This window comes from Salvelinus namaycush, chromosome 10, assembly GCF_016432855.1.
Source record: "Salvelinus namaycush isolate Seneca chromosome 10, SaNama_1.0, whole genome shotgun sequence".
Classification (NCBI taxonomy): Eukaryota; Metazoa; Chordata; class Actinopteri; order Salmoniformes; family Salmonidae; genus Salvelinus; species Salvelinus namaycush.
Window position 1 is genome coordinate 26860262 of NC_052316.1, and position 22407 is coordinate 26882668.

Here is a 22407-nt window from a genome sequence, read left to right on the forward strand (position 1 = left end):
CCTCTTTTTCACAAAGTAAAGTAGAAATAGCTGTGTCGTTATTCAGAATTGTAATTCTAGGCCTATGGCTTCAGAATTTGCAAGGCTGAAATTTGGAGACCCAAGCCGAGGCTGTATTCTATGGAAACCTGAGAGCACTGACATTAGTGCCTTACTTACCAAGTTGATGTATGCACTCTAGAATGTTTTAATTATATGCCTGGACTTTTCAGTATTTAAAAAAATAATTTCTATCATATTAAATATTAGCCACTGTCGGTAGCCACCGTCAATAATACCAACATACATAATAACTCACTTTACTGCAGTAGCCTACAATTGGTGCTGAAAAGGAGATGAATATGCGTGTATTTAGATGGCTTTCTTTCATTGATCCCTATGCTGAACCCATTCTCTCGATATACACCGAGTGTACAAAACATTAGGAACACCTTCCTAATATTGAGTTGCACCCCCATTTGCCCTCAGAACAGCCTCAATTTGTCGGGCATTGACTACAAGGTGTCAAAAACTTTCCACTGGGATGCTGGCTCCAAGTTCGCTGGAAGTCAATTGGGTGGTGGACCATTCTTGATACACACGGGAAACTGTTGAGAGTGAAAAACCCAGCAGCGTTGCAGTTCTTCACACCCTCAAACCGGTGCGCCTGGCACCTACTACCATAACCTGTTCAAAGGCACTTAAATATTTTGTCTTGCCCATTCACCCTCTGAAGGGCACACATACAGAATCCAATGGTTCAATTGTCTCAACCTGTCTCCTCCCCTTCATCTACACAGATTGAAGTGGATTTAACAGGTGACATTAATAAGGGATCATAGCTTTCACATGGATTTGATTTGATTTTGATTTGATTCACCTGGTCAGTTTGTCATGGACAGAGCAGATGTTCCTAATGTTTTGTACACTCAGTGTATATTCTAGTGAGTCTGTTGAGAAAATTCAAATTTAAAGGTATACTGTATTTAAAGAGATGGCTTTAGATAAATGTACTAAAAACCTTATTGAATGAAAACTCCATGAGAAAATCTGTTGGCCAGCAAGTGGGACGGTTTTCAGAGGTTGAATTACATTTATTCAGCAAACACAATGCAACCACACCTGAAAAGTCCATTACACACCTGCATAAGGTAAGTCTGAATGCCAACTACTGAAAAGTGCGTAGGAAAGGCCTGCGTAGGAAAGGCGTAAAATCTGAATCGGGCCCTTAGTGTCTCATAATTACTTCAGAATAGTTAAAAAACTTATCTTGGGTAGGGGGCAGCATTGGGAATTTTGGATGAAAAGCGTGCCCATATTAAACTGCCTGCTACTCAGCCATGAAATCTAGAATATGCATATCATTAGTAGATTTGGATAGAAAACACTCTGGAGTTTCTAAAACTGTTTGAATGATGTCTGTGAGTATAACAGAACTCAAATGGCAGGCAAAAACCTGAGAAAAAATCCAACCAGGAAGTGGGAAATCTGAGGTTTGTAGTTTTTCAACTCTTTGCCTATCGAATACACAGTGTCTATGGGGTCATATTGCACTTCCTAAGGCTTCCACTAGATGTCAACAGTCTTTAGAACCTTGTTTGTTGCTTCTACTGTGAAGTGGGTGGATTGAGTCATTGGTCTGCCAGAGCGCCACGAGCTGACCATGCGCATTCACGTGATAGTTAGCAAAGGAATTCTCCGGTTGGAACATTATTGAAGATTTATGTTAAAAACATCCTAAAGATTGATTCTATACATCGTTTGACATGCTTCTACGGACTGTAACGGAACTTTTAGACTTTTCGTCTGCACCTAGTGATCGCGCCTCGTGAATTTTGATTACTGTGCTAAACGCGCAAACAAAAAGGAGGTATTTGGACATAAATGATGGACATTATCGAACAAAACAAACATTTATTGTGGAACTGGGATTCCTGCGAGTGCAATCTGATGAAGATCATCAAAGGTAAGTGAATATTTATAATGCTATTTCTGACTTCTGTTGACTACACAACATGGCGGATATCTGTTTGGGTTGTTTGGGCTCTGAGCGCTGTACTCAGATTATTGCATGGTGTGCTTTTTCCTTAAAGTTTTTTTAAATCTGACACAGCGGTTGCATTAAGGAGAAGTGGATCTAAAATTCCATGCATAACAGTTGTATCTTTTAGCAATGTTTATTATGAGTATTTCTGAATATTGATGTGGCTCTCTGCAAAATCACTGGATGTTTTGGAACTACTGAACATAACGCGCCAATGTAAACTCAGATTTTTGGTTATAAATATAAACTTTACCGAACAAAACATACATGTATTGTGTAACATGAAGTCCTATGAGTGTCATCTGATGAAGATCATCAAAGGTTAGTGATTAATTTTATCTCTATTTCTGCTTTTTGTGACTCCTCTCTTTGGCTGGAAAAATGGCTGTGTTTTTCTGTGACTTGGCTCTGACCTAACATAATCGTTTGGTGTGCTTTCGTCGTAAAGCCTTTTTGAAATCGGACACTGTGGCTGGATTTACAACAAGTGTATCTTTAAAATGGTGTAAAATACTTGTATGTTTGAGGAATTTTAATTATGGGATTTCTGTTGTGTGAATTTGGCGCCCTGCAGTTTCACTGGCTGTTGACGAGGTGGGACGCTACCGTCCCACATACCCTAGTGAGGTTAAGGCTGGTGCTAAATCTGAGCTGAACTGTTTTGGCCTCTTGTCTCCAGGATACGGGGCTGTCCTGACACACACACGGACGCACGCGCGCACGCGCACACACACACACACTGGTGTTTTCCATAAAAACAAACATTATCACCAACCACAAATCGTCTGTCCTCGGTTGCAACACTCACTACCGAGTTGCAAACCGAGGACGTCAGCACAAACAACAAACAACGTCAGCACAAGAACTGTTCATCTGGAGCTTCATGAAATGGGTTTCCATGACGGCGCAGCCACACACAAGCCTGAGATCACCATGCGCAATGCCAGTCATCGGCTGGAGTGGTGTAAAGCTCGCCACCATTAGACTCTGGAGCAGTGGAAACGCGTTCTTTGAAGTGATGAATCACGCTTCACCATCTGGCAGTCCGACAGACGAATCTGGATTTGGTGGAGGTCAGGAGAATGCTATCTGCCCGAATGCATAGTGCCAACTGTAAAATTAGGTGGAGAAGGAATAATGGTCTGGGGCTGTTTTCATGGTTCAGGCCTCTTAGTTCTAGTGAAAGGAAATGTTAACGCTACAGCATACAATGACATTGTAGACAGTTCTGTGCTTCCAACTTTGTGGCAACTTGAGGTCCATACAGAATGGTTTGTCGAGATCTGTGTGTAAGAACTTGACTGGCCTGCACAGAGCTCTGACCGCAACCCCATCGGACACCTTTGGGATAAATTGGAACACCGACTGCGAGCCAGGCCTAATCGCCCAACATCAGTGCCCAACCTCACTAATGCTCTTGTGGCTGAATGGAAAGCCTAGTGGAAAGCCTTCCCAGAGGAGTGGAGGCTGTTATAGCAGCAAAGGGGGACCAACTCCATATTAATACCCATGATTTTGGAATGAGATGTTCGACGAGTCACGCACTTTTGGTCATGTAGTGTATGTTACACTTTGAAAGGAGGTGGAATTATGAATGAATTAAGTCAAGGTCAGAATATGGCGTATTTGTAAACACACCTCCACCACATCTTAATTTCTTTGATGTCCACCCCAAAGGAATAGCGGGTGAATAGCATGTTATTCTCATGCACAAGTTCAAGGTTAGAATACGTGTAGAGAGAAAAGTGCATCAAAATGGAATTATGTTCCGTTTATGCACGCTTCACTCAGGTTGGAATTACCCCTAAATAAAGAGTGGGATTGCCTTGTCGCCAGCGGTGCAAAAAGTCACTCCACATGAAGGTGATTTCAAGAGATGCAAGAGTCTCTGTGCCATGGCTACAGGGCTGAGTGAGGGGTCTCCAATTGGACCTCACACACACGCACGCACACTGGTGTTATCCATAAAATAAACATTATCACCTACCAAAACAGGGCACACATACCAGACTCAATCGGTGCACTTAAACACTGAAACATGCCCTTGTGTTGATAGATACACACACAGGTTGCCATTGAAGAGGTGATTATTTTTCTCTGCCTGAGTGATGTTTCAGTCCACTTTTGAGAGCCTGTCACTCATCCCCCCTTCATTGGATGTCCTTGATGATGACATGTCACATCTGGAAGCTCTTCTGTGTGTTTGATACATAGACATTCTCATAGACATTTATTTGCTCTGCTTTCCCATGGGCGGGTTGTGCTCCTGTGATGTGAAGAGGGAAACCAAGACCTCCACAACAGCAGTCAAGTCAATTGAAGTCATTCTGTTATTCACCACCTCAAGTTTTCAAAGGTAGGGCATTTTGGGAAATCTGGGTCTGCACCCAAAAAAGTGTTTAGCACAGTTGTTTAGAATCAACCCTTTAATGCCATTTGCTTTCTACAGGTGTGGCTGCAACCTAAGTAAAGCCAACCTTTCCTACATACAACATAGCAATATCAGTGTCATGCACACTGAATAAATGTGTAGCCACTAGGCCATGTTAGAGTAGGATATTGTTTCAAAGGAGAAAGTGACACTGGTCTAGATTGACTCCTAGGCACTGAGACACACACACACACACTTTTTTGGAGTGGACTTTTTGGAGTGTAAAAACTGTTTTCGCTAGCCACTAAACCTAAACCTAACCCTAATACTAACCCTTATCCTAACCCTAACCTTAACCCTAAACCTTAGCCCTAACCCTAACCTTAACCCTAAACCTAACCTTTAAGCTTAAAATAGCATTTAAACAAATTCAGGATCTGAAAAAAGTCCTGACTTCTCAAAGTTATTGTTTTCCTTCCTTTTCAGAACATTCGGGTGAAATGTTAGGACTTCGGGGTCCTGAAAAACACACCACTGATGTACCATCCCCCAGAAGAGGCCAGTCTGCTTCCAGTTTGATTGTACATAGTTACTGTTGATGTACAAAGGGCCGGATCCACTTTCAGGATATGCTTTTAATGAAACTCAAACTGTAACACATTTCAGATCTCAGAACAAAGAGGGAGAATCAAAAGCGTCAGAGATGACCTGGGGTAGAGCGTGCTCTCCGTTCTAAACACAGCACCTCACCATGATGATCCAACTGTAAACAAGACCTCTCTGAAGCCCATCTCAATTACCCAAACAGGTGGGTGAAAGAAAACCATGTTGGTATTTAGAGTTAAAGCTCAGTGATATAAGCATAAACTACAATTTAAAGTCAAGTTTACTTCCACAGCAGTAGAGCCCGAGTGAAGAGGCTACTGAAACTAACTGGCAAAGCTTTGAAGATGATAAACTATTTAGAAAATCTGTTAAATGAATGTTAATCCTTAACAAATGTGCTCAGCTGCCATCGAGAGTTGAGTTATCTTAGACGCAGCGAGGACACGTGAAAAGTAGCGAACGCAAATAGAACAATATGTACGTCAGCAGATAAGTTATGACTTTTCAGCAGCTTTGAAAAGCCACAACTCCATCTTAAACAAACGTATTATGAAGTTATGGAGTGAGCGATTTATTGGAAATAAACTCTTTGCCGAATGTTATAAATCACAACAGTCTCTGTTAAGTAGTGGGTTGTTCCACCCAGAAGAATGAAAGGAAACGCCATGCAGCCTCAAACCCACTGTAGTGCTGCCTCCGCCTATGTAGAACATAACAGTGCATTATGGAAGGTTTTTGATTAGATTATTGAATTGTTTACCTGAATATAATTTGTATCATTAGGCTAAGGATTCATAGATCAGAATGGGTTTTGAATTGTGTAAGTTAACTTCACAGAAATTGTTTACAGAGTTACATGTGAGGTTATGAGAACCAGCAGCCGCAAGTTAGATTGTGGGTGCTGATATTCTTTAATGTACTTATCTAGTATATCTTGTATCATCAGCCTACAGTATACATCTTCAGTGTAAATACTCCACCTAGAATAGGCCTTCAAGCCCCGAGCCCTGAGGCCACAGCATTGAATTGTACAGCCCTGTCCTATTACCTCTCCCCCCTGGAGCCCTGGTTGGTGGGCCGCCCGGCCTCCCCCTGGAGCCCTGGTTGGTGGGTCAGAACACACCTGTGGCCAGCGATGTTCAGAGCTGATAAATGCTCATGCTTAATGGAGTTTGGGAGGAGGCGCTCGCTGCTTATTGGCCGTGAAGAACATTCCATTTGAAATGGTTCTTACAGAGTGGCATAGCGCTGCCCAGTGTGAGCGGTCCACAGTTGTGTTGTGCATGAGTAAACTGGTGATGGTATCAGTTTAAACTGAGTGGTGGGATCGAGAGATGTGAGATCAGCGATAGTAAAGGTTTGCTGCAGAGGTTAAATATATGGGTTGCCCACATTCACGGGGAGAAACAAGCGGAAAGTCCTACAAACACAACATTGTGAGTTATTGAAGCAGAGCGAGTGAGGTTTGGGGTTTAGACACAGAGCCCTGGTCTACACCACCTCATCAAAGACTAGCTCAAGGACATAGACATAAACGGTCAGAGCCCTGGTCTACACCACCTCATCAAGGACATAGACATAAACGGTCAGAGCCCTGGTCTACACCACCTCATCAAGGACATAGACATAAACGGTCAGAGCCCTGGTCTACACCACCTCATCAAGGACATAGACATAAACGGTCAGAGCCCTGGTCTACACCACCTCATCAAGGACATAGACATAAACGGTCAGAGCCCTGGTCTACACCACCTCATCAAAGACTAGCTCAAGGACATAGACATAAACGGTCAGAGCCCTGGTCTACACCACCTCATCAAAGACTAGCTCAAGGACATAGACATAAACGGTCAGAGCCCTGGTCTACACCACCTTATCAAGGACATAGATGGTCTCAGTCACACACGCTGAAACCTGAGGATGAGATCAGGGCGTCTTTCATTTGTTTTCAGATTCAATGTTGTCGTCTATCTATCTGATGAACACAAACAACAGTAGCTGTTTCATGTTTTTGTCTGTATTTAAACCCTTCATTGTGCTCTGTTGTGTGTCATTCTTTCCTTCCTTGCCAACATGATTCACATGATGCTATCAGCTATTGACTGTGGTTTACAGTACACAGAAGCTTGATATTTTCCACATCTTCCAGTTGATGAGTGTGGACAAAGTTCGTATTTATAACAAGGGGATAATGGATGGTTGTGCGAGGGGCCCGGCCACTCTGTCCCCAGGTCAGCCTCTCTCTCTGTCTCTGTCTCATGAATCCTGCTCACTATGGAAGTAACAGAGGCAGTAAGGGAGAGCACTATCTGATCTCATTCACGTGTGCTGCTGCTGTTTTTAGACCTTGTCAATGTACTGTGAGAGAATTACCTTTCTACTGTACTGTTATAGTGCTGTCTTTTGCTGTACTGTTATAGTGCTGTCTTTTGCTGTACTGTTATAGTGCTGTCTTTGTAGTACTGTTATAGTGCGGTCTTTCGTAGTGCTGTTATAGTGATGTCTTTCGTAGTACTGTTATATTGCTGTCTTTTGTAGTACCGTTATAGTGCTGTCTTTTGTAGTACTGTTATAGTGCTGTCTTTTGTTGTACTGTGATAGTGCTGTCTATCGTAGTACTGTTATAGTGCTATATTTTGTTGTACTGTTAGTGCTATATTTTGTTGTACTGTTATAGTGCTGTCTTTTGTAGTACTGTTATAGTGATGTCTTTTGTAGTACTGTTATAGTGCTGTCTTTTGTAGTACTGTTATAGTGCTGTCTTTTGTTGTACTGTTATAGTGCTGTCTTTTGTTGTACTGTTATAGTGCTGTCTTTTGTAGTACTGTTATAGTGCTGTCTATCGTAGTACTGTTATAGTGCTATATTTTGTTGTACTGTTAGTGCTATATTTTGTAGTACTGTTAGTGCTATATTTTGTAGTACTGTTATAGTGCTGTCTTTTGTTGTACTGTTATAGTACTCTTTTGTAGTACTGTTAGTACTCTCTTTTGTAGTACTGTTAGTACTCTCTTTTGTAGTACTGTTAGTACTCTCTTTTGTAGTACTGTTAGTACTCTCTTTTGTAGTACTGTGTTAGTACTCTCTTTTGTAGTACTGTGTTAGTACTCTCTTTTGTAGTACTGTTATAGTGCTGTCTTTTGTTGTACTGTTATAGTGCTGTCTTTTGCTGTACTGTTATAGTGCTGTCTTTTGTTGTACTGCTATCTTTAGTTGGAGTGTAATAAACAGGTGACAGCCATTTACTGTTGAAAGTCTCTCAGTTGGTTTGGCATCTTTAGTTCATAGTCTTTGAATTATGTCCAGGATTTGGCCCCAATTTGTCCAACATGGATTTGGCCCCAATTTCAATATGGCGGCTAAAGAAGAATATTGAGTATGGGGCAGCCAACGCACATCTGATGTGACGATACTGGTGTCATAATGTCTTGTCCCCCTTGATTTCCCCAGAATAAACAGCACTGAGCACATAGAGTACACATGAGAGTATGTGTGTGTGTGTTTAGACAAGCAGCTCTCAGTGCAACAGAGGCAGGCTGTGTTTGCAAAGCACTGAAGCCACAATGTGTGTGGGAGTGAGGCATCTTTTATGAAGCAGGACCTCAGCCTTGCTCATCTGTCTCCACTCCACAGTAGCTGTTACCGTGTGTTTGTGCGTGTCTGCACGAGTGTGTGTGTGCATTTATGTTTATGTGAATCGTGTGAGAACTGTGTTTGAATATGTTAGACAGATACGGTCACAGTTAAATGGCTCAAACAACAAGACAGGAACACTGGATCCATTACATTTGTTTGACCAATAACTTCCTGTGAAAGATAGATGTGTTTTGGCCCAGGCAGGTGTTCATTCTGACAGCAGAGTCACTCCCCTTGCATGATGTCCCTGTATGCTGGGGGAATTACCATTCAGTGCAGTATGTGTCTGCCTGTGTGTGTTGGGAGCAGCAGGTTCAGCGTGCCTAATGTAAAGATCTCAGACAGAGACCCTGTCTCACCTCACCTTCACGCCACGCATAAAGGACAGAGACCCTGTCTCACCTCACCTTCATGCCACGCATAAAGGACAGAGACCCTGTCTCACCTCACCTTCACGCCACGCATAAAGGACAGAGACCCTGTCTCACCTCAACTTCATGCCACGCATAAAGGACAGAGACCCTGTCTCACCTCACCTTCACGCATAAAGGACAGAGACCCTGTCTCACCTCACCTTCATGCCACGCATAAAGGACAGAGACACTGGAGGCCATTCTCAGCATCTAAGTCACAGCTCTGTGTGTGTGTGTGTTTATGCGTAAATACTTGCCTGTGTGTTTTCAGCACATGAAATACTTGCCTGTGTGTGTATCCCAGGGTCGCTTTTCTCTGCTCTGAAACAAACCTTCAGTCTGGTGTTAAGTTTCTCAATTTCTCTCACACGTGGGATTCTGTGAAACCAGCTAACTTTCAAACACAAAAACAAATCGAAAAAGAGAACTTCCTCCTGCAAAGGGACAACTACAGCATTGTCAGTGTTAACATACAACTCTCTACATTTTCATTCATGCCACTCTCAAACAACAACAACCCTATATGTGTAGTTTACTACACAACATGACATGTATTTGTTTGTGTCCGCTCCTGAGTTGATAATGTATCAAGGCACAAATGGCGTGAGTCAGTCAAGGACTACATTTACCAGTGCTATTGTGCATGTCTGTATGGGTGAGTGAGCCCAAGGGCCTCAGTGTATGTCTCTGTGTGTGGTGTTAGGAGATTTGTGTTGGGCATTTCAATGTAGCCAAACCCTAAAAGGCAGTTTTGGGAGGGCAGAGAAACAGAAAGAGAGAGGGAAGAATGAAGGAGAGGGAAGAGGAAGGTAAAGGGACGAGTAACTGTCTGACCAAAGCAAAAGAGAAGAAATATGGTGGATCTCTCATCACGTTCACACAAATGTTTTGACTAGACCATTTAAGACATCTCTGTCATCACCAATCACCTAGCGATAAATCCCAGAACAGCTATGAGTGAACCTCGGTGGAAAGGGAATAAGAAGGGGATTCCTGAAAGATGGCTCTGGTTTAAAGAGGAGAGCCATCCACTACACAGCAGCAGCATTCAAAATGAATTAAAGAACGCCTTGAATTAGATTATGCAGCGGCTCTTGACATTTGTTTCTAGTTTCCTGAGCTACAACGAACCTTGGCAGCCGGTCAGAATTTGATAGGATCTTCTGTTCAAGTAGTGGATTTGTTGTTAAGGACATTTTGGATGGAGAAACTTAAATCGTTTTAGGTGTTATGTGATGTCGGAATCCTTGTCATTGTATCTATATACTGTATGTCGTTTTCTCCACAAAGATCTCATCTTGAAGGACACATATGTCTTTGTTAGTGTAAAATGAATAAAGTTGAGTTAGTGGAGATTTTCCTTTTCTTTAGGTATAATTGTTTGTAATTTTAATGATTTATCCTTTATTTAACTAGGCAAGTCAGTAGTGTGCTTGACTACATTTCCCAAGTGTTTCCCAGTCAACAGCCTGTAAGGTGCAGACAGGGCTGTGGTCACTAATGACACTGCACGGTGAAGGCAGGCGCAATGCACCTGATGACAGGACTGAAGACCACTGGGGCTATAGAGGTGGACTTACTGAATGATGCCTTTTACTCTTCCAACATTCATTATCAACATCCAGGTTTTCTGTGCTATTTTGCTTTTCTCTCATCCTGCCTCTGTCCAATTCTCCTCTTTCATCTCCCTCTCTCCACTGTGAGAAAAAGAGGGGAAGAGTTTGTTGGATCAAGAGAAACCTCAACACATTTGCCAGATATTGGTTAGAGCCTGTGTAGACCCCAGGCCTCAAATACAGTTACTGCTCAGAAGGAACATAGTATGTGACAGAACAGGGAAAACAGTTGTGTATATAAGATGAAATTCTTGAACTTTAACATTGTTTTGGGACAATGCCTGTTCAGATTTGTTCTCTGTACATTGTCACATTCATTGCGTTTCTCACGAGCCCCAGCTTCAGCCTGGAGTCTGAGACAACTTGTTCAAATCACATCCTGGCAGATACAGGGTAAACAAGGACACAATATCTGCATCTTCTCAAACAATGTGAGAAACCCCTATTCCTTTCCTTTTCAAGACCATCACTGAAATGCAACATGCTTGTGATACTGGGCTGAATTATGTCAAAGGATTTGGATTACAAGCAAATGTGCAAGCACATACACACGCACGCACGTACACACACAAGGACAGATTCATATTAGTGTGATGAGTTTGTATTGCTGCAATGCTTTCTTAAACCAGCAGAGGCTGTGAGGTAAAACCATAGATGTTTCACTTCCAATCTGTTTAACTTCAACCTGTTTTTTATTCTCTCCACCTATAACTTTCAATTATTTTTACTACATTTTTTTCAATTACTCTTTTTGCTGCTGGTGTTGTGTTACTCACTGTCAAATTCTTGACCTCCTAAGTGGTTTTGGTCATCAGGGTTTGTTGCTACCCATGAGTACCACTCCCTTGGTTTCCATGGACGCAGGCCCTCAGCTTTAAAGGAATGTCCAGGAATGTTGGAACGGACACCCAGAATAGACCCGCACACCCTCCCTATACATATAAAATGCCCATGGATGGCACCCTTCACGCGGGGCACCCAACAACTGTGCATTCCCCTGGTCACGGAAGTGTTCCAGACTATCTGTTACCACGGCAACAGCGGCCAAACACAGTGTTGAGAACTTTGTCCGTATCATTCCCAGCGTGACTGTGGTTTTGCCGTAAACCCCGGCTGGCGTGGTAATGACACTCCATGGCGGTTCAGCAGGGCGGTGGGCGTGGCTGACTGGTGCGGGGAGCAGTGGGTGGACGCTGGTCTGGGCCCAGTCTGGCCATATTCAGATGGGGAGGAACAGCAGGAAACTCCGGCTTCCAGTAAAAACATGCAATTAGAAACACATTGAGTCGCTGGGAGCCCCGGTGTGCATGCTCTGTATGTGGCGGTGGGGGCTGTCCCAAGAAAAGGGAATAGCCAACATCTTTTAGAGCCATTAACCCTCTGCGTTGAGGTGTAGGAAGAAAGGAGTATTCCACAGCTGAAAAAAGCAGCCATACTTTGTTTAGATTTTTTTTCTTTAAATGCCACTGTGTTTGAGAGTGTCAGCACGGCCCTGAGGCCTGACCACTAAGAGCAGGCAGCGGGCACAGGCGGCAGGCACAGGCACCGGGCACAGCTGAACCAGTGGGGAGCGTGGGCCAGGGCCCTGTGTGCAGGCTGAGCCACGCCCTGCCTGGACGGCCATGTGGTGAAATCAGTTCCAGAGGGAGTAGAGGTTAACATGGCCACATCTGATCTGAGAACCCTGCAGAACAGCCAGCTACCACAGTCCTCAGGGACGCTGGGTGTGTGAGTGGTGGAGATGCGCATGTAGAGACACGTGTCTCATTCCATATCCACGATCTCCCATGAGTTTAGCAAAGCAAGAGCAGCATAGGCCTAATCAGTCTCTGGGGGGGATAGGTGTTACTAGTTTTCTACATTGATTTATTGATTGATTTTACACCATATCCACATAAACAAGCACCCAAACACAGAAAATAGACCTACCGACTATTGGTTTTATAAACCGGAGTGTGATTTTGAGGAGACTGACTGTCAAACATGACAGGATTTATAGCCACTTCAACAGCACCGCAGCCTATTTGATGACAAGTTTAGAGAGACTTCCAGCTCAAGCATCCAACTGCCATTCAGGAGATTCTCACAGACTCAGTAAACCCTACAAACCAATGCCTTTGAGCCCTTCAGGAGCATCAGCAGTGGATGAGTTTGAGAAACGAGTCCGAGTGAGTCCCTTTATAGAGAGAGCAGAGAGTAGAGCAAACATCAGAGAGACTCTTTAGTGGGTGGCTTTAGATCAGGTGGTGATCAGAGTGATGACTGTGGCCTCTGAAAAAAGCACTTAAATTACCTCAGGCTCCCAGCAGACTCCCAGCCAACCCAAGAATAGGGGTTAAATTAACAACAACAAAGTCAACAATTTTAACCAACTCTCAAAGCGTTTCCGAAATACCCCAACGTCAACAGTTAACCAACACGCACTTAGAATGAACAGAGTAAATGTCTGTTTTGTAGGTAATGAGGCTTTTATGAAGTAAAAACATGGAAGTGTGATGTGAAATATTCACAGTTTGAGATGAACAGTAAAAGAGAGGGAATGTGTAACAGTCTGTGGAATACAGGAAGGCTATGGTCTGGTCATATAAAATCTACAGAGAAACAAACATAACTGCACCATCCATTAAATACATTTCCCATTTAACATACAGGATTACAAAAACAGGAGTGTAAACACAAAGAAACTACTTGGTCCCTCAGAATATGAAATAACCATAAAAAACATTCTTCTTTTGTCAAACCGTAACAGTAACTTTGACAATGGTAATGAATTGCATTTCCAGGCAATGCGTAGGCTGGAGGAAGGGAGTAGGCTGGCTGTGTTTGGTAAACATCTTTGGCTTGGAAACTCTTTGGAAAGTTTGTACCTGGTCACAATAGTTGTGGCAGAGTAAGACACCTGAGTGGAGGTGCTAAAGGCACTGTATGGTTGGCATGAGGTGGGAACCTAGAAGCAGACAGTGGGATAGAGACTTTTTGAACTAGGCTAGTTATTGTATTGTGCTGCATTGTCTGGAAATGTCAATCCCAAACTTTTATATCAAAATTACATTGAATGTAAACTACAAACAGGGACAAAATGGCAGTTTGGAAGCAGATCAGAACTGTGTGGGTCTTGTGCCTCATCCAAAAATCCCTGTGAATGTAATATCTAATGTTCATACTCCATAACTCATACGTACAGGATTTGTTTCAATATTTAAATGTATATTTTCCATATTCTGCATTTGCATATACAGTATTTAATAGCAACAAACACTGCGTATTGCTACATATGAAATGCATAGCAAGTCATCCTGTATGTATAACACTGTAAATATAGTATACTGTATCTTTAGTAAACTGTCTCAAATAGATGGGTTCCTTAGCCCTCGGTCTCTCCGTGAACGTTCTCCATGTGCACTTTGAGGTAGTCGTTCCTGGTGAACTTCTTATGGCACAGCGAGCATTCTGCCATGGGCCTGTTGGGGTTGTGGGTCAGCTTGTGCCTGCTCAGCATCTTCTTCAGACTGAACGACAGATCACACACCTACAGAGAGCAGAGCAAACAGAAGTGTGTTAGCTCTGTTAGAGATGGCAATTATCACACCTTAAATACGGTACATACAAATCTCTGTTTTAGTAGGTCTCTGACGGATCATATTGAATTAATTCAGTCCTAAACTAAAGGACTATGCTGCAGAGGAATATTAAGCTATGAAATCCCTATTATGGGTACAGCCAGCTAATTGAACCAATCACATGAGAGAAGGCTTCAAGGCAGAAATCATATTTTCCCAGTAAAGCAAGGAGGAAATAAATTAAACTAAACATCCATCACAAATGATACATTTTACACCCTACAAATGACTCCATCTCAAACTATCAATCATATTAATCCTGTATTGGCATGAGCACAGCAGTTCCCCACATGGACTCAGGCTTCCCAGCATGTCTTCTTCACACTCAAATACTGTATCCTCCATTCAAAATACAAACCATGGAGAAGTACCCTAAAGTCCACCTGCAGAGAGTGAGTGTTTCTGTGATTACGTCATCAACCCGGTTTAATCAAATGTGTGATACACGTCATCACACAGATGGCTGGAGATACCAAAGAAAAATAACGCTCAATACATTTAATACTGAATCAACAAAGTATTTCATCAACTAAATTCCAACACGGTCAGGAAATTATTACAATAAAGAAATGGCATTAACTGAGAGCCTTCGTTTCCCAAACCCCCTAGTGCTAACCCAGGCATTTTGAGCTTAAAGGACCCGTCATGTCAGACAGTTCTGAAGGTGAAGGAAACAGCAAATTTGATTGGCTTAAGGATTTAAAACTCTCTTAACTCAAAAAGACACAATTGTGGTTCTTCCATGAAACAAAATAAAAAGAGTGGAAGGAAAGATGTTTTCAATTTCCAGACATGGTTAGAGGAAAGTGAGGGGGATCCAGAAACTTTAACTCGTCTTAAAAGTTTCTTCCAGAGCATCATCAGGATCCATGGTCGCGTGTTTCTCTCTCTCTGAGAATCATTATCACTCCTGTGGTATTATAAACAGAGGGTCATTTCTCCCTCTGATCCTCTCACTGTGTTTACGTGAGATCAGCCGACTGCCTCTCCAGAGATCTTTATCTTACTCATATTGACTTTTAGCCCACATCTGGCCACGTGCCACAGTCTGGCTGAGCAGAGCATCAGCACACACATACAGAGACATGCATGGACATAAACATACGCGCACACACACACACACACCACTTGGAGTTATGGTTAGGGTTAGAGTCCAGAATAAGGTGGTTTGAGACTCACATCACACTGGAAGGGTTTCTCTCCGGTGTGGGTCCTCATGTGTTCGTCCAGACCTCTCTTCTGACTGAAGGCCTTGTTACACTCACTGCATTTATATGGCTTCTCCTGCAGGGACACACAGACAAACACACACTTTACAGACAGATCACCTCTCAACACACAGCTAATCTGTATACCACGGGTCGGCAACAGGCGGCCCGCAAATGTTTATTTTTATAAACGGTATTTTCACCAAGGATTCAGCTAAAAAGGAGTTTAATTTTGGAAATCTATTCCCAAATATCCCCCCCCCCCCCAAAAAAAAATTATGTGATCGTGTCTCAATGAAATTATTGTATTTGAACATCTGAATCTAGCTGCCTACCCCTGCTGTATACTGTACACAAATACTGAAACACAAATTAACTCTCTCACACATGGAAGAAACCTGGATAGCATTTAGCATCCCAAAAAAGTACCAACACCCACACACTCTCATATCCTCTCACTTCACACCCCGCCGCCCCCCAGTGAGTTTATGAAGATATGAAATGAGAGGTTGTACAGCACCTGCAGTAGGGAAGAAATGACCAGCGTAGGAACACATCTTTTTTTATTTTGTTTTTGGATCCCTAAGGAACACATGGATCCCTAAGGAACACATGGATCCTCTAAGGAACACATGGATCCTCTAAGGAACACATGGATCCTCTAAGGAACACATGGATCCTCTAAAGCGTAAGCAAAACATGGCACAGAAAAGCCCTTTGAACATATATCAGTGCACTGGCTCACAGGGGCTGTAGAATATCACTCCTGTCTCCACACCTCATCAGTTCACCAAAGACCATTTCCTCTGTGCCTTTCAGAGGCCTATCTGGGTGTCACTCAAAAGCAGTTATCGCTCTGTGGGTGTGTTATTGTGTGTGTGTGTGTGTTTCTCAATCTAGGTGTGTGTCTGACTTCAGGGAAATATTTTTGACACTTCAAAGCTTAGAGTTAAATAATAAGCACAGAGATAGCAAGACTTCTTGTTTGGGTGTCAGTCTTTGACAAGACTCACTGATAGCAAAATCTCTACCCATTTATGGATCAGTTGTCAAGGGTACAGGGTGAATGCAGGAAGTTGGGGTCCTGGGAAAAGGGCTATCATGTGGGCGGGACACAGTTAGTGCCCAGAGATACAAAAGGAGGTACAGATCAGGTTCAATGCACATGTCTGCATGAGTATGTTTGTGTGTGTGAGTGAGAAAGAAACATAGAGACACCTAACAGAGTGTATGTGGGTGTGTGAGAAACTTGGGTGTGGAGGCCAAACCAGAACATAATTGACAGTATGTGTATTGTAAACCACCAGTAAAATCTGCTAGTTTAAGGTATTGCTTTTCTAATAAAGTATCACTTTCCCACTTTGGGGAAATCTTCCCCCCTGAATGACGTACAAAAAAAAACAAAAAGGGTTAAAGTTCAGAGTTTAGGAAACACATGGATGTAGAGGGGTAATGTGGAGGACCCAGAATGCATCACTGTGGCCCCAGTAACATCTAACATCTATACCTGGTGACCTCTGCTCTTCAGCAGCTGTCCACCCTAGTGACCTTTGACCTGACCCTCTGACTGGCTCACCTCTGAATCTGGCCCCTCAGGAGTCAGTAGGGTTATGAATGGAGGGATAAAGCTCTGTTTATTTACACAGAGAGGCAGGAGGATCACATTTCATATCAAACGTGTGGTCAATGGTCATCTCTAAACCAACATGGCATGTCCTCATCTTCTGTTACCCAATACAACATGAAACCCTTGCCCCTATACCCCTAGGCACTTCGTATAGCTCTGAAAGGATTGGAGAGGTATTAGCTATATGATGATAATTCACTTAGCCTACCAGAGGGCAAAGTGGAGCACCTGCCATATTGCTAATACTCATTTCAACTGGACCGATCACTTAATGCTGTGATTAACCAATCAGAGACTGCTATACTGGATCAATAGGAGCCAGCTGAAACTGACCAATGGAAAAGTATTACAGTAAAACCCTTTTAGAGGTTTTCAAACTGAAAACAGAGGTGCTTGGAAGATTATGTTGGAACTATCAGAACTCTAGGCCAAAGTCAAACAAAACCGAGCAGGCACCCCCACAGAGAGAACCAGTGGAATGTTAATCAGTGTGTTTACAGTCAGATCACTCTTGTCACATCACAGAACCTTAAAGAGATTAATAAAAATCTCTGACCAGGCAACATGTCAGCAGCTTTATAGGAATCACATGTATTCTCATTGTTGCAGATGGTTTGCTATGTGGGATAAACACACAATTCTAAACAGATCCATCTCTAAACTATACATTAACACTGAGCTGGAGCTCCTTCAGCCAAATGACATTGTTCTGCTGAGTAGTGATGTCATCGTCCAGCTCTCTGCTGTGTATCACAGCTCAGCCCATATTTCACTACTGCAGTCACCGTGCACTGAGCAAAGACAGAGCCGGGAACACACAAAGCCATGTCTCAATTCAAACATTAACATTTCATCAAGTCCTCTCAAGAGAATTGGAGCTGATAGGAGTTTCCCGGTCCCGCCAGCTGCCTGTTTCCACTGTACCGTTTCAGGCCAGAAGCTTTATACTTTACCTGCAGCTCAGATTCAAAGGGTGCAATGAAATGGTTTGTGCTTGAGCAAACAGGAAATGTACTTGAAACATGTCAACAAAACCCTCAGGCCATACCCTTATGAATTAATGATCATGTTAAAAGTCATAAATAAATACTGTATATATGAATATACAGCCCCATATGGCTATAACCACAAACACAAACACACACTTCAACACACATAGCTCATGGAAAGCTGTGAAGTGGTGGAGAACATCAGTGGGTAGAGAAGTAGTGCAGAGGCACAGGCAGAAAATGATCTAATGAGAGACCAGTGTGACCATGACCTTCCTCTTACAACACTGATCTCTGAGTCAGGTTACACCTACACTGCATTTGGAAAGTATTCAGATCCCTTCCCCTTTTTCCACATATTGTTAAGTTACATTCTTATTCTAAAATTGAATAAAAATAATCTATTTACACACAATACCCCAAAATGACAAAGTGAAAGCAGGTTTTTCCCCAAAAAATGTAAATACAAAAGAAAAGTATTTACATAAGTATTCAGACCCTTTGCTATGAGACTCGATATTGAGCTCAGGTGCATCCTGTTTCCATTGATCATCCTTGAGATGTTTCTACAACTTGATTGGAGTCCACCTGTGGTAAATTCAATTGACTGGACATGATTTGGAAAGGCGCACACCTGTCTATATAAGGTCCCACAGTTGATAGTGCATGTCAGAGCAAAAACCAAGCCAAGAGGTCGAAGGAATTGTCCGTAGAGCTCCAAGACAGGATTGTGTCGAGGCACAGATCTGGGGAAGGGTGCCAAAAAATGTCTGCAGCATTGAAGGTCCCCAAGAACACAGTGGCCATCATTCCTAAATGGAAGAAGTTTGGAACCACCAAGACGCCAAACTGAGCAATCAGGGGAGAAGGGCCTTGCTCAGGGAGGGGACCAAGAACCCGATGGTCACTCTGACAGAGCTCTAGAGTTCCTCTGTGGAGATGGGAGAATGTTTCAGAAGGACATTCATCTCAACAGCACTCCACCAAATCAGGCCTTTATGGTTGAGTGGCCAGACGGAAGCCACTCCTCAGTAAAAGGCACATGACAGCCCGCTTGGAGTTTGACAAAAGCCACCTAAAGGACTCTCAGGCAATGAGAAACAAGATTCTCTGGTCTGATGAAATCAAGATTGAACTCTTTGGCCTGAATGCCAAGTGTCACGTCTGGAGGAAACCTGGCACCATCCCTACGGTGAAGCATGGTGGTGGCAGCATCATACATTGGAGATGTTTTTCAGCGATGGGGACTGGGAGACGAGTCAGGATCGAGGGAAAGATGAACAGAGAGGTCCTTGATGAAAACCTGCTCCAGAGCGTTCAAGACCTCAGACTGAGGCGATGGTTCACCTTCCAACAGGACAACGACACTAAGCACACAGCCAAGACAACGCAGGAGTGGCTTCGGGACAAGTCTCTGAATGTCCTTGTGTGGCCCAGCCAGAGCCCGGACTTGAACCCGATCAAACATCTCTGGAGAGACATGAAAATAGCTGTGCAGCGACGCTCCTCATCCAAACTGACAGAGATTGAGAGGTTCTGCAGAGAAGAATGGGAGAAAATCCCCAAATACAGGTGTGCCAAGCTTGTAGTGTCATATGCAAGAAGACTCTAGGCTGTAATCTCTGCCAAAGGTGCTTCAACAAAGTACTTAGTAAAGGATCTGAATTCTTATGTAAATGTGTATTACGTTGTTTTTTTTGCTTTGTCATTATGAGGTATTGTGTGTAGATTGATGAGGGAAAAAAACAATTGAATACATTTTAGAATTAGGCCGTAAATGTTGAAAAAGTCAAGGGGTCTGAATACTTTGTAAATGCACTGTACATGCTCATCATATCAACACCAAATGATACCTATCATGTTCTCCGCTCGTATACATTCAGGAACCCAATGACTGTCTTTCAGTACGACTTAATGAGATTGATATGAGATGTGGATGTATTCTAGTCTACCATCTACAGCTCTAAGTAGTCTTCATTATCCTCCCCAGTCTTAAAGAAATTCACTGTGGGAGCAGCCTAAGTGAGGGTCCTGGCATCACCGCATTGGAAAAAAGATCTTCAGCGTTCATGTCTGCAGAACTAGACCATGACTGGCAAGACAGGACTCCTCTCTCGCTCCCTCCCTGCTTGGCGGCCTGACAGAGGTGTGTGAACCTCTATTCCTGGGTGTGTTACGTTCTACAGCTTGGCTGAGCACTGAGCAGATCAACCAAAGCATAGTACTGGAGATGGAGATAAGACTTTATGGACACCTAGGAGTTGGTATCTCAGCAAATACTCAACACACACACACACTCGCAAAAACAGTAGCGTGTGCAGATTTTCTATAAAAAGAGAAAAGTATGCTTCAGGATATTTCATGTGACTTATTGAATATATCATAACTCATGTTGCGGTCAGAAGTTATTTCCTAATGGCCAGCTGGTTTAGAGGTTAAAAACCTCCGTCAAAGAAAACAGCTCCAAAATGTTACTGCTATTCCCTGGCTTTCATGACAGTTTTCTTTTACTCACATACATAAAGACACACACACACACACACACACACACACACACAGCGCTGTGGGGAGGTGGAGGGAAATACAATAATTTCCATGCGGGTAACACCAACATCAAACGGTTCCTGGAACAAAAAGAGGGGGGAGTGTGGGAGGAGTGGGTGTGGAGACTTACCCGAGTGTGTGTGCGGATGTGCATCTTCAGACCATCATTCTTGCTGAATGCTTTGTCACAGTAGGGGCACTGGTATGGGCGCTCACCTAGGGAGAAAACAGAAGGATCAACACACATCAGAGAGAAGGAAACAAAAAAACGACCCAGAGCATACTACAAAGACAATGTACAGATGCTGTTAAGTAGTTAACTACTTAGCAGTCTTATGACTTGATGGTAGAAGCTGTTCAGGGTCCTGTTGGTTCCAGACTTGGTGCATCGGTACTACTTACCGTGCAGTTGCAGAGAGAACAGTCTTTGATAATTTTAACGGCCTTCCTCTGACACCGCCTGGTATAGAGGTCCTGGATGGCAGAGAGCTCGGCCCCAGTGATGTACTGGGCCGTATGCTCTACCTTCTGTAGCGCCTTGCAGTTGAATGCCAAGCAGTTGCCATACCAGGCGGTGATGCAGCCAGTCAAGATGCTCTCAATGGTGTAGCTGTAGACATTTTTGAGGGTCCATGACAAATCTGTTCAGCCTCCTGAGGGGGAAGAGATGTTGTCGTGCCTTCTTCACGGCTGTGTTGGTGTGTGTGGACCATGTTAATTACTTAGTGATGTGGACACTATGTCTCAATTCCCATTATGTAGTGAATAACACCCTGTTGAAACAGGAGTAAATGGTGAAAAGCGATATTGATGAGAAAGACGCACCTGTTTCAGTAGCGCGAGTCGCGTGTCAAATGGAGCTTGCTGTCCTCCATTTAGCAAATGACCTTGCAACTATAGTAGGCCATTGACATTGGCTGCATATCAACAAAAGTAGGCCATTGACATTGGCTGCATATCAACTATAGTAGTCCACTGACATTGGCTGCATATCAACTATAGTAGGCCATTGACATTGGCTGCATATCAACTATAGTAGTCCACTGACATTGGCTGCATATCAACTATAGTAGTCCACTGACATTGGCTGCATATCAACTATAGTAGGCCATTGACATTGGCTGCATATCAACTATAGTAGGCCATTGACATTGGCTGCATATCAACTATAGTAGTCCACTGACATTGGCTGCATATCAACTATAGTAGGCCATTGACATTGGCTGCATATCAACTATAGTAGGCCATTGACATTGGCTGCATATCAACTATAGTAGTCCACTGACATTGGCTGCATATCAACTATAGTAGTCCACTGACATTGGCTGCATATCAACTATAGTAGGCCATTGACATTGGCTGCATATCAACTATAGTAGGCCATTGACATTGGCTGCATATCAACTATAGTAGTCCATTGACATTGGCTGCATATCAACTATAGTAGGCCATTGACATTGGCTGCATATCAACTATAGTAGTCCACTGACATTGGCTGCATATCAACTATAGTAGTCCACTGACATTGGCTGCATATCAACTATAGTAGTCCACTGACATTGGCTGCATATCAACTATAGTAGGCCATTGACATTGGCTGCATATCAACTGCAATCATTCCTGTAATCAGCGCTTTTTCCCCAAAAATTTTAATGACGATGATTTGTGGAGTGCTTTATATCCGTGGCAAATCATATGAAAGATGCATCCACTTTTACTAACGTTACACCATTGTTTCATTAGGTTGGCCTATA

General features: G+C 43.1%; 1 protein-coding gene across 1 annotated transcript in view; it reads right to left on the bottom strand.

Annotated features, from left to right (window-relative positions):
- Positions 1 to 14029: 14029 nt before the first annotated feature.
- LOC120054512 (PR domain zinc finger protein 5-like) overlaps positions 14030 to 22407 on the bottom strand; it is a 52861-nt gene continuing 44483 nt past the window's right edge. Inside the window, exons 14-16 of the mRNA XM_039001948.1 lie at positions 20784 to 20869; positions 15465 to 15569; positions 14030 to 14194 (exon numbers count right to left, since the gene is read on the bottom strand). Of these exons, the coding sequence (XP_038857876.1) occupies positions 14030 to 14194; positions 15465 to 15569; positions 20784 to 20869 (356 nt within the window). The remainder of the gene's footprint in view (positions 14195 to 15464; positions 15570 to 20783; positions 20870 to 22407) is intronic.